We start from the raw sequence: 12,905 nt of genomic DNA, 5'->3' as shown, positions 1-12,905 counted from the left end.
GGTGGATCAATGGGATCCATCGGTTCTTCAACATCGGGCATCGACTCATCCTGCAATTCTCCTTGCTTTCCTATATTTGCTTCTTTGTCCTTCCTTGGAATAGGAAGGTTCCTACTCTTCCCAAGGGCGGCATCTTCATCAAATATGACATCATGACTTATTTCCACTTCTCTTTGACCAGGCACATAGATTCTATATGAATTTGAAGTTTAACTGTAACCCACAAATGTTCCTTTCTTCCAAGATGCATCCAATTAGCTTCTCTTTTATTTCGACACATGAAAATACATAGGGCTACCAAAAATTCTAAAGTGAGAAACATCACGTTTCTTACCAGTGAAAAATTCTTCAGGAGTTTTGGAGTCCAATGCTTAATGTGGCATCTATTTTGAACATACACGACAGTGTTGGCAGTTTCTCCCCATAGGAACTTCGGAAGGCCTTGATCATGAAGCATGGCATGAGTGGCTTCTATAATAGAACAATTCTTCCTTTAAGCAACACCAATTTTCTCACGAATATATGCGGTAGTAGTCTCCCTCTTAATGCCAACTTCTTTGAAATAATCATTGAACTCGTTTGATTCATATTCGGTTCTGTTATCGGTCCTCAATATTTTGATCTTCTTCCCTGTTTGATTTTCAACCAAGGCTTTGAAAGAGCAGAACCATGTGAACACTTCGTCCTTCTTCTTCAAGAAATAAATCCAAGTTTTGCGAGAGAAGTCATCCACAAAGATAGCATAATATAAATATCCTCCCAAAGATGTCACAGGCAACATACCAAATAGATCAGAATGAACCAATTGCAAAATATCGGTAGTCTTGCTATCACTTGAGGGGAATGGTCCCCTTGTATGTTTTCCTTCGGCACATCCCTGACAAACACCTTCATGTTCTACTTTAAATTTGGGCATACCTGTCACCATCTTCCTTGCATCGGGTAGGGCTTTATAATGAAGATGAGCAAACCTTCGGTGCCATAATTCGGATTGAAGAGATGTGTCACAAGACATAGCTCCCAATGGACTTCCTCCAACTTGATATAGGCTGTCAACCCCGAATCCAAGAGTAAATGCTTCTTTGAATTTTCTTTTCCAAACACGTACCGTTCTATCAATGAATGCCACCTTGAATCCTTTGTCTTCCATCGCCGAGATAGATACCAGGTCCTTCTTTAGATCGGGTGCATAGAATACTTCTTGTAGATGAATTGTGTTACCTTGATTCAATTGAAGAGTAACATTCTCAACTCCTTTCACGGGATAGGTGGAATTGTCTCCAAGAAAGATTTCCAAATATGCATCTTGTTCTATCAGATTTGAAAGAGCTTCCTTATACCCAGTGATCTAGGTGGATGTTGGTGGCCACCCACCTATCGCACTTGGACCCCCACAACTGTCTCTTTCAGTTTTTCAGTTTCCTTAATTGTAGCACAATTTACTATTTTTAGCAGTTTTTCGAGCCCTGAACTTCCGGAGCCGTTTTGAGGCCCTAAACGACGTTTTTTGGGAAATTTGGGAGCAACATGGGGCCATAGACCAATTTTTCTCTTCCTAAAGTTGTAGTCCTCGGGTAGATCTTTCTAACAAGCTATTGTGCACATCAAACGAAGATCGTATGCCAAAGTTACGACCCCGGGAAGTTGATGTACCAATTTACCCGAAATAGGGCCCATAGTTTGGCGTTTCATCTCCTAGGGTTAGGTTTTTGGATGTTTAGGGTTTTCCATTGTTTCTCAACAATAAATAGGCCTTCAAGCCTCATTGTAACACAGTTCAAAGGCATGTATCCGCCACATCTCTTCTCAGAGATAAGCTACCATCGCCATAGCTGGTTTATTTCCATTTCTGTTTGTAAGCATATTTCAGTATTTTACATTAATGAAATGGAGTATTATTTCTGTTGCATCTCTATATTTATTGTTATCTCTGTAATTTGTTGCATTCCTGTTTAAATCCGGAATAGTGTTATCAAAGCGATCTGCTTTTTCTCTATTTTTCTTTGCATGTCCCCAACGAGGTCGGGATATAAGGAGTTAGGGCTTGCACTGGTCGAACCTTTGCAAGACCAGCCTCGCAAACCCCGATGGCCTCCCATGGTGGATGAAAAGAAAGACGAGGGGGCAGGAGATCCTATCAAAATCTTGCTTGAAGAAGCCCTCGAGCGACAAAGGAACGCAATGATGGACAACTTTGCCAAATCCTTCAGCGGCTACCCAGGGGCGACACATCGACTTCCACACCCTTTAAGGTACAAGTTAATTTTGAAATCCCCATATTTGACGATTAGATAGACGCAAATGTCGTAGATAAATGGTTAAATCTGCTATAAGGGTATTTTTCTGTTCATGATTTTTCCAGTTGGGAAAAGATTATTTTCGCTCTTCTCAAAGCAGCCCCCCACGTCAAGGACTGGTGGGAAACCTACTGCGAGCAGAAGGATGAAAGTACGGGCTCACTATTTTCAGCCGCACCCACTTGGAATTCATTCTGAGATGCCATCAAGGAGCAGTACTACCATGTCAAAAGCTATGAGGACAAATACATAAAGTGGACCACGCTACGGCAGGGAAGGGACCAAGATGTGGCGGAGTTCACGAATATTTTTCATACCCTTCGCACACAGTTGAGTGTCAAGGATTCTGAGCTTCATTTGGTACTCAAATACCACGGCTACCTACACAGGTACATTCAAGATGAGATGGAGTTCCTGAACATCTCCTCGCTCGGCATGGTGTACTGATACGCTGTCAAAATCGAGCAAAAGTTTAAACAGAAGAAGCGAGACTTTGGATCTGCGAATCCGAAGCAAGGGAAAGGCTTCCCCAAATCGCAGAACCAAGGACAAAGCCAAGATGGGGCAACCCAAGACAACCTGTCGAAGCCACAAGAAAAGAACAACACCATGAAGTCGAAGAAGGACACAGGAAAGTGGTGTGAGTTCCATAAGAGCCCCACTCACAACACAAGTGAGTGTCAGACCAAGCAGTCGCTGGTGGCCGAGTTGAAGGCTTCAGAATTAGATGCATGTTCCGACCCTGAGTCAGAACCCGACAAGGGGAATGGCAAAGGGAAGCAGATCATTGACGCGGAGCCCAGTGCCACTGTTGCCACTGCCAAGATCCAGAGGAATGAGCTCGAAGATCTAGAGGAGGGGGAGGGTCTTTTCCACTCACAAATGTGGGTGAACGGTTTGCCGCTACAATTCATTATTGACAGTGGCAGCCAAAAGAACCTCATTTCAGCAGAGGTCGTGAAGCGGTTGGGCCTACCGACTACACCACACCTGCAGCCGTACAGTATTGGGTGGCTTCACCAAGGATGAGATCTCCGAGTCCGCCAACAGTGTCGCCTTCCCTACAGCATCAAGCCCTTCACAGATGAGGTATTGTGTGATGTTGCACCTCTTGATGTTTGTGATGTACTATTAGGCCAACCATACTTATGGAGGCGACATGCTATGTATGAGTCAAGGCCTCGCACTGTTATTATTACTTTGGGTAATTCATTATACAGGATACTGGAGGTAGCCCCACCTACCGCCACCTCTTTGATCACTGCTAAGAAATGCAGCAAGCTCATCTCCTAGACCAGGAAATTCATTTTCTGTCTGGTTCGCTCCCAAAGTAAGGGGAAGATTGTCGCCACATCCATGACCCCCGCAAAGGGTTCCTCCACGCAACAGCAACAACAGAGGGATACGGTCATCTTCTCCTCACCCACAGGGGTACTGTTGCACTGTCAGGTCAAGCATTTGGCCGATCTGACTTCCAGAGCACCTCTACCCAACGGGCGATCTATCGCCACTCCATTCTGGAAAATTCCAAGTACAAGCAGCGACATGATCAACATCAGGTGCCACACAAGTTTCAGGTGGGCGACAAACTCTGGTTGCATCTACAGAAAGAACGCCTTACAAGAGCCCATCAGAAGCTCAGACCACTCCGATATGGTCCTTACACCAGTACCAAGGCTGTGGGAAACAATGCTTTGGAGCACAACATTCCCCCATTCCTTCGCTTGCACCGAGTGTTCAATGTGGACCGCCCTCGACCATGCTTCCCACCATTATTGGACACATCATAGGTTGCAGAACAACTCACCAGGGACCAAGTTCAACAGAAGTTTCCTCATCTCATGGAGGAACTCAACACAATGGGGACCATTGCTTCTTAAGGGGGGAGGAATGATCCAGGTGGATGTTGGTGGCCACCCACCTATCCCACTTGGACCCCCACAACTGTCTCTTTCAATTTTTTAGTTGTCTTAATTGTAGCACAATTTACTATTTTTAGTAGTTTTTCGAGTCCTGAACTTCCGGAGCCATTTTGAGGCCCTAAACGAATTTTTTTGGGAAATCTGGGAGCAACATAGGTCCATGGACCGATGTTTCTCTTCCCAAAGTTGTAGTCGGATAGATCTTTCTAATGAGCTATTGTGCGCGTCAAACGGAGATTGTATGCCAAACTTACGACCCCGGGAAGTTGATGTACCAATTTACCCGAAACGGGGCCCATAGTTTGGCATTTCATCTCCTAGGGTTAGGCTTTTGGATGTTTAGGGTTTTCCATTATTTCTCAACAATAAATAGGCCTTCGAGCCTCATTATAACGCAGTTCAGAGGCATGTAGCCGCCACATCTCTTCTTAGAGATAAGCTACCATCGCCCTAGCTGGTTTATTTCCATTTCTATTTGTAAGCATATTTCAGTATTTTATATTAATGAAATGAAGTATTATTTCTATTGCATCTCTGTTTTTATGGTTATCTCTATAATTTGTTGCGTTCCTCTTTAAATCCAGATCAGTGGTATCAGAGTGGTCTGCTTTTTCTCTATTTTTATTTGCATGTCCCCAACGAGGTCGAGATATAAGGATTTAGGGTTTGAACTGGTCGAACCTTTGCAAGACTAGCCTCGCAAACCCCGACGGCCTCCCATGGCAAATGAAAAAAAAGACAAGGGGGCAGGAGATCCTATCAAAATCTTGCTCGAAGAAGCCCTCGAGCGACAAAGGAACACGATGATGGACAACTTTGCCCAGATCCTTCAGCGGCTACGCAGGGGCGATGTATCGGCTTCCAACAACTACTCTGGAAACGCCACACCCTTTAAGGTACAAGTTAATTTTGAAATCCCCATATTCGAGGGTCAAATAGATGCAGATGTCGTAGATAAATGGTTAAATCTGCTAGAAGGGTATTTTTCTGTTCATGATTTTTCTTGTCGGGAAAAGATTATTTTCGCTCTTCTCAAAGCAGCCCCCCACGTCAAGGACTGGTGGGAAACCTACTGCAAGCAGAAGGATGAAAGTACGGGCTCACTATTTTCAGCTGCACCCACTTGGAATTCATTCCGGGATGACATCAAGAAGCAGTACTACCCTGTCCCTATGAGGACAAATACATAAATTGGACCACGCTGCGATAGGGAAGGGACCAAGATGTGTGGGAGTTCACAAACATTTTTCATACCCTTCGCACACAATTGGGTGTCAAGGATTCTGAGCTGCATTTGGAACTCAAATACCATGGCTGCCTACATAGGTACATCCACGATGAGATGGAGTTCCTGAACATCTCCTCACTCGGCACCGCGTATCGATACGCTGTCAAAATCGAGCAAAAGTTTAAACAAAAGCGAGACTTTTGATCTATGAATCCGAAGCAGAGAAAGGCTTCCAAAAATCTGATCTAGGTGGATGTTGGTGGCCACCCACCTATCCCACTTGGACCCCCACAACTGTCTCTTTCAGTTTTTAAGTTTCCTTAATTGTAGCACAATTTACTATTTTTAGCAATTTTTCCGGTCTTGAACTTCTGGAGCCGTTTTGAGGCTTTAAACAACATTTTTTGGGATAGTTGAGAGCAACATGGGCCCAAAGTTGTAGTCCTCAGATAGATCTTTCTAACGAGATATTGTGTGCGTAAAACGGAGATCGTATGCCAAAGTTACGACCGCGGGAAGTTGATGTACCAATTTACCCAAAACGGGGCCCATAGTTTGGCATTTCATCTCCTAGGGTTAGGTTTTTGGATGTTTAGGGATTTCCATTATTTCTCAACAATAAATAGGCCTTCGAGCGTCATTGTAACATAGTTCAGAGGCATGTAGCCGCCACATCTCTTCTCAGAGATAAGCTACCATCGCCCTAGCTGGTTTATTTCCATTTCTGTTTGTAAGCATATTTCAGTATTTTACATTAATGAAATGAAGTATTATTTCTGCTGCATCTCTGTGTTTATGGTTATCTCTGTAATTTGTTGCATTCCTGTTTAAATCCGAATCACCTAGTGAAGTGACTTGAGGCACCACTATCCATCAACCAATTTACCAATGTATTCGTAGGAGAGGCAGAGAGAGGGAAGATATAAGATTAAATTCTTTTTTCTTGTTATCTACAACATTAGATTCATCATACCTGGAGTTTCTTGATCTTTTGGGAGGTCGACCATTTCCATGTTGAGTAGCAGGAGCATTCCTTTTTCCTTTGTTGTTGAACCTGCCATTCCTTTGATTGTTGTTGCCCCTAAAATTGTTGTGGTTGTTGTTGTCATCATCCCGAGGTGTATCCCTTCTATTAGGACACTCCCTAGCATAGTGGCCAAACCTATTACAAATGAAGCATCTACCCTTTCTTCCATCTTTGAATCCCAGTCTTCCTTGACATTGCTTATTTGAACCTGCAGTGTTCTTCTTTTTAGCATGAGCAAAGAATGCAGTAGGATCATTCCTATTTGAAGGCATGTCTCCCTCTATCATCCTTGTTTCTTGTTGAGTACATCTAGTCAACAATTCATCAAAACCTGGAATCCGGTCATTGTTGAGGATAGTAGTGTTGAACACATCCCACTCACGAGGGAGACCTCCAAGGGCAATGAGAGTGAGCTCCCTGTCAGCAATAACTTCTCTAATTGATAGGGTCATTTTTTATTTCGGTAATCCTCATTAAGTAGGATTGGATATATTCTCCTCTTCCCTTCTTTATGTCCTTCAACTTGTTCTTGAGAAAAAGGACCTCATTTGCATTGCTAGCTTTGAACATGCTAACCAACTTGTCATACATCTCCTTAGATGTGCCCAAATCGGAGATATAAGCAACTAAAGGCTTATGAATAGAATCCCTGATGATCTTATTAGCTTTGACTTCACCTTTATTGTACTTTGTCTTAGCAGTAGCCGATGCATTTGAAGGAGGTTCAACAATCTAGCCTTGCACATAGTCCATAACATCATGCTCTTCCAAAGTCAAGTCAAGAGACATCTTCCATGCATGATAATCAGACTTATCATTGACCTTGTAATCAGATTTGAAGTAAGATGAGGAGGCCATTGAACCTTGTCCTTGTTCAACAAATCTCAGTGATTGCTCTTCTCACTCTTGCTTGGGCTTTGTCTTCACCTCAACTTCGATACCATGTTAATTTTAGATAACAATGGTATGTTCTATGCTTAAGAGAAATTTACTTCAATTTTTCTTATTAGCCCTGTTGACCACTACGTGTCAAGTTATCAAGAAGAAATAAGTTCGATTCAGAACAGATTTTCAACTATGGATGAAGAAATGGCCATCATGAGATTCGATTATAATAATCAGTTAGGTACCATGCAAGCAAATCATAAGAAAGAGATAAACTATACGCAAAACTGCGTCATGGACTTGAAAGCAAAGAATGATAAAATTATAAAGGACATGGAAGCTGGTCAGATATGTCTTCAGAATAGGTTATTGACCATAGAGGAAAACCATGCCAAGGAAGTCAGTGCTATGAAGGTTGAACACTCTAACCAGATGGATGCCATAACAATGGAAAAGATACAGGTATAGAAATTTCAGCATCGGTCAGAGGATGAAAGAAACAAGGAAACGTCAACAGATCATAAGCCTCCTTGTCTGCTGCAGCAAGCTCCATCTTATTATGAGGAGGTCATTTGTTCCATTGAAAAGTGGCTAATTGAAGGTGACCCGGATAAAATGGAAATTGATAAGAATCAGGTTGATGCTTACATGGTTGATCCACCAGTGATAACAGATCAGGTTCATAAAGAAACGCATGTCACAAAAGTCTTGAACATTCCAAATTTTCCATATGAGCGTTTTTCGAATCAAGAAGGAAGTTGTGTGCCGACCACATCATCATCAACATCACAACCTGCCACAAAGAAAAAGCGCAAGAGAAAGAGAATGAGAAAGTGGTTTGATCCATCTGATGGTCGCGAGCAGCTTGACTTTCAGATAGGAAAAAGTCCTACCATGTGCAGGATTGGACATGGCACATCCGAGAAACAACCAACAGATTTGTCTGAAAGCAGGGAAATGCTCAGTATGCACTATATTGAATGCATCTGATGCCATGGGGCATCTTTGTATTGTATTTCTAACCTTATACCCTGTTATTTTAGTATTTCATTTTGTAGTTAGATTTGTGTTTTTCATGTTATTAGGATAGTTAATAAATGAAGAGCTTATATCTTTCCTGTGCTTAATGTTATGTGATGATTTTTGGATGGACGCTACTTATGTTATCTTGTGCATTGCGTGGATGCAGATTTTGGATTCTCACATTCCTCTGGTGCAACAACATGTCCCCAAGTAGAGCGAGATGTTGACCACTACGTGTCAATGACCCATAGCAGTACATCCCCTTTTTTGCAAAAGGGATAACACTTGATCAATGTGTCCTTGTTGTCCGGCTATCATCATCAGCTTGACTTCCAAGATGTTATGTAAACCCTTTCTGCATGTGTATAATGTAAATAATCTCAGCAGATTTGTGTCATGTATGTAACGACCTAGGTAAACCTACCCAAGGTTGTAGTCAACGCTGGTCAAATTGCGCAAAAAATCTCGGTTTCTGTGCTAGAATATGCGGCCTGCCCAAACAGAAATTCTCCCACAAAAATCGCAATCAAATGAAGTCAAACACTGCCCGGTCAACGTTGGTCAAATTTGGCTGCAACTCGGTCAACGCAGAGAACAAAAATATCTAGTCAACTCTTCGCACGTGGAGAAGAATAGGCTACTTGAAATTCGTACGACCCAATCAAATAAAGAGAGAGAAAGATGTAAGATGATGAGTGACAAAATGAGGAAAATGACTCCTCTATATATACACAACGTTGATGCTGAAGAAACACATTGGTTGGGCTTTATGAGCCTACATTCGACTTCTAGCTGACCTTGACAATTTGTCCATAGAAGAAATAAATTCATACTTCCCTTTATATTTGTCAGAATGAGATGATCTGTAGATCAATCCTACACCTCTTGGAAAGAGGAATCCAATAAAAATATCATCCCCATCATATGAGTTGTCCAAGGTGGAGTTTGGCCATAGTTGCCAATTTTAACACAAAATCACCAAAAAAATGAGTGGAACTTTAATTTACTGAAAAGAATATATATATATATATAAAATAAAATAAAAATCACTAGAAATTGAGTTTGTCCACTTATTAACTCACTCCATACACCAGAGGGGAAAAGAACAAATATAATTTTTCAGCATGCACGGGTGTCAAGGTGGTTAGGTAAACTTCACTCGATCAAGTTATCAGAGGTTTTCAAGCTCCGAGTTTATGGGAATCCATGATTTTGTCCATGAAATTCATATCTAATGTATCCTATTTAAAGGTGGAAACACTCCATTCTAATTGATCATTTGGGGCCACTGGGATCCAAAACAATGGTGTCTTTAGACACCACCACTTCTCCCTGTTTCATAATCCTAACAACTTGTATCAAAGCCTAGTGAATACAAGAGTTGTGGTCGAAATTGCAGTGTGTTGATCAGAGCCTAGAGTTGAAAGTGAAGCATGGATGGACTTGTAAAGTACAAGTGTCAGGACCAATGAATTACGTTTTAGAGGTCCTGGAGAAGTTGCTAGGAAAAGATTGTGCATGTGTAGTGAAAGGCTATGGTGGCCATGACAAAGGAGAATCATGCCCACTAAATTGATTTTAGTTGTGTTAATGAGAGATTGCATAGATTTGGTGAGTGCAAATAATGTTGAAAGACCAGGTCTAGATATGGATCAACAAAGCTAGAGATGTAGCAAGAGAGTGGTCGTATGGAAAAAAAAACAGAAATGGAGTCTATGGCTTGAAGTTTAGTGAAGGAGGTGATGAGAGCCACAATTTTGGTCCAAGTTATGAAATCCTACCATAGGTAGATCTATTTCCCTAGGAAGTTGTAAGACCTATTGTTCAGGTATACATATTGCACGGAAGCACAGATTGTTGTAAGACCTTAAGACTTTGATCAGGCCTACATGTAGTGTAGTGGTGCATGGAATCATCAAGTTGTGGAATGGACCACTTGGATAGCTACCGGAGTGGCAGGTGTACTGGTATCCTAGCTTGAGCGAGGGAATATGATATCTCAGTTCTAGGTTTATGGGAACCCATGGTTTTGTGCATGGTATTTATCTCTAATGTTGCCTATTTGAAGGCAGAAAGACTCCATGTTAATTGATCCTTCGGGCTAGTGAGATCCCAAGAAAGACTCCATGTTAATTGAACCTTCTGGCTAGTGAGATCCCAAGCAACAACATCTTTAAACACCACCATTTCTCTTGGTTTCATGATCCTAACACAGAAACAAAAAGAAGAAATGCAAATTTTAACTATAAATTTTCAGAGAAAATGAGCTAATAGGTAAAGGATTTATCATGCCTGCATCTCTACTGCTTGCTTTGCTCCACAAGCTTCCAAAAGAATTTTGGAAAGTTTCACTACATTCTCTCTGAAAGCAACACTGCTGAAGTCCTTCAACACTTTGGCAGAGAACTCAAAACTAGCTAATTTTCGCTGTTGTCGCCACTGCTCACCATCAACGCTGAAAATACCATCCCCGAGAAGGTCTTCCATAATATCATGGTTGAACTTTCCCTGTGAATTTTTCAAAATTACATTAATCACAACAACACATATAAAGCTATGACTCGATATATCTGAAGCAATCGCTTCCATATAACAGAAACTGACCTTGACGTAGTTTGCAAAATTAAATCTAAGGATGTGCTCCACATTTGCAGGATCCGTGGTATAAACGTAGCTGAAAGTAGGATAAGGTATCCTGTAAGTTTTGTAGCGTCTGTGATGATCACAAAGATAGTCATGTAAGCGTTTGAAATTGATGATGTGAGAAACCACGGTTGCAGCAACAGGATGGCACGGGTCACCATTCCATTTCATTTTGAAATATAGTATCGCCAACAAAGCCAACGCTATTGATGCTGTCGCATATTCTACGCTCCAATCCATTGTTTCTTCTGGCAAGACAGACATGAATGTGATGAAATGAAATGGGTGCAAGGAATTGTCTGGATTATGCTACTTTAGGAAAAAAAATAGAGACTTTGGTTCAAGTAATTGTAACCCTCTGCATGCCAGACTTACTTGGAAGAGGTAGGAATCTATGTGGAGAACTTCCACGCGCTGAACCAGGTGCCTGTGTTCAGCCCAAAATTATAGATCACTCTCAAATCACATGTTACAGAATATCTGATTTGGAAGAGTGATCCAGGAGGCTTGAAATTGACTTACGGCCTTGATGAAATGTGTTTCGTACTCTTGGATGTAAAAAGATGGTGCTCAAGAACCTTTGGAGTTGGTTTTATAAAAGGAGGCGAGGGTAGAGTTATTTGTATAATAAAATAATAAAATAGAGTTTACTATAGATTTACATTTATTTATATTTTTTTTATTAAAATAAATAAATATATATATATATATATATATAAAAAAAAAAAGAGGTTATATTTATTTTAATTTTGGATTTATCATGTGTTTAGAAAGATGAAAGATTAAATTTATTGGGATATGTGTAAAAAGAGATTTTGATCTTTTTCTATAGGGTAGATGCATCCAAGCTGATATAATATATATATGTAATTGGCATTGAAATATTTTATTTATAATTCATATTCTCCACATTAAAATGTTTAAACATACTTTTCATATTTTTTTTCCGTGTATACATATATTTAATTATTTTATTATTAATATTTTCTAAAATATCCCATATTATATCTATATTAATCATTGAAGGAATTATCAATATCCACATACATTGAATTAGAAAACAACTTTTAATGGAATAAGAATTTTCTTAATCTCTTTATATATGTTTAATGTTAAAAAATTTTACTCAATCTACTTATTGAAATATTTTATTTATAATGTACATTTAACTTTTCTTTGTTATTATCAAAGAGATTTAGAACATAGGTGAAGGAGTGTGTTGTTAAGGGGCTCCCTAAGCAAAGGTAAGCAAAGGTCACTGGTTCTAGTCTCGCAGATACCAAAAATCCAGCATGGTTTCAGCTGGTGCCGCTCACTCGGGGTGTGATCCCCAGGTAACTTTGACGGCTTAGATGTGGCCTCTCAGCCATAGGTAAGCATGATTTTCAGGATTCACCCACTTATCAACCAAAAAAAACTTTTCTTTGTTATTGATATTTTTAAAATCTTATATATCAACTTCATATTAGAAATAAAATAAAATACACATCTCTTTAGTTGTAGAAAGTGAAAATATAAGAAGATTTTTAATTTAAATTGCTTTATTTTACTATGGATGTTGAAATATTTTACTTATGGTTTTTTTTTTTTACTAATCTCCATATTAAGTAGTGAATAAATTACATTTCTTCTTTATATTAAAATGTATATATATATATATATATATATATATATTTTTTTTTCCCTTACTTTGTATCTCTATATAAAATTATATAAAATTAAGGTGCAAATTGAAGTATTTTAATTTTGGCCAACATTAATTTCTTTTGTTGTTACTTTATTTTAATATTTTTAACATTAATTTCTTTTGTTGTTACTTTATTTTACTATTTTTAAATATAAAGTTATGTCACAACATAGCCCTTCTAAACCCAAAAACA

The 12,905-nt window shown here is 39.9% G+C and overlaps 1 protein-coding gene across 2 annotated transcripts in view; it reads right to left on the bottom strand.

Moving 5' to 3' along the window:
• Positions 1-11,635, bottom strand: part of LOC149195488 (cytochrome P450 704C1-like) — a 35,421-nt gene extending 23,786 nt beyond the window's left edge. The window contains exons 1-4 of one of the 2 annotated variants that reach the window (XM_089405338.1): positions 11,548-11,635; positions 11,401-11,452; positions 10,987-11,273; positions 10,675-10,890 (exon numbers count right to left, since the gene is read on the bottom strand). In XM_089405338.1, the coding sequence (XP_089261464.1) occupies positions 10,675-10,890; positions 10,987-11,265 (495 nt within the window). In that variant the 5' untranslated portion in view covers positions 11,266-11,273; positions 11,401-11,452; positions 11,548-11,635. Of the gene's footprint in view, positions 1-10,674; positions 10,891-10,986; positions 11,274-11,380 lie in introns of both variants that reach the window. The other variant, XM_089405337.1, reaches the window with a different exon arrangement.
• Positions 11,636-12,905: the final 1,270 nt, after the last annotated feature.

The sequence above is a fragment of the Pinus tabuliformis genome, chromosome 2_2 (assembly GCF_031772625.1).
Source record: "Pinus tabuliformis cultivar Carrire ecotype Pingquan chromosome 2_2, CPIR1, whole genome shotgun sequence".
Lineage (NCBI taxonomy): Eukaryota > Viridiplantae > Streptophyta > Pinopsida > Pinales > Pinaceae > Pinus > Pinus tabuliformis.
The sequence above is the reverse complement of the archived record's forward strand: the minus strand, read 5'-3'. Positions and strand labels throughout refer to the sequence as shown.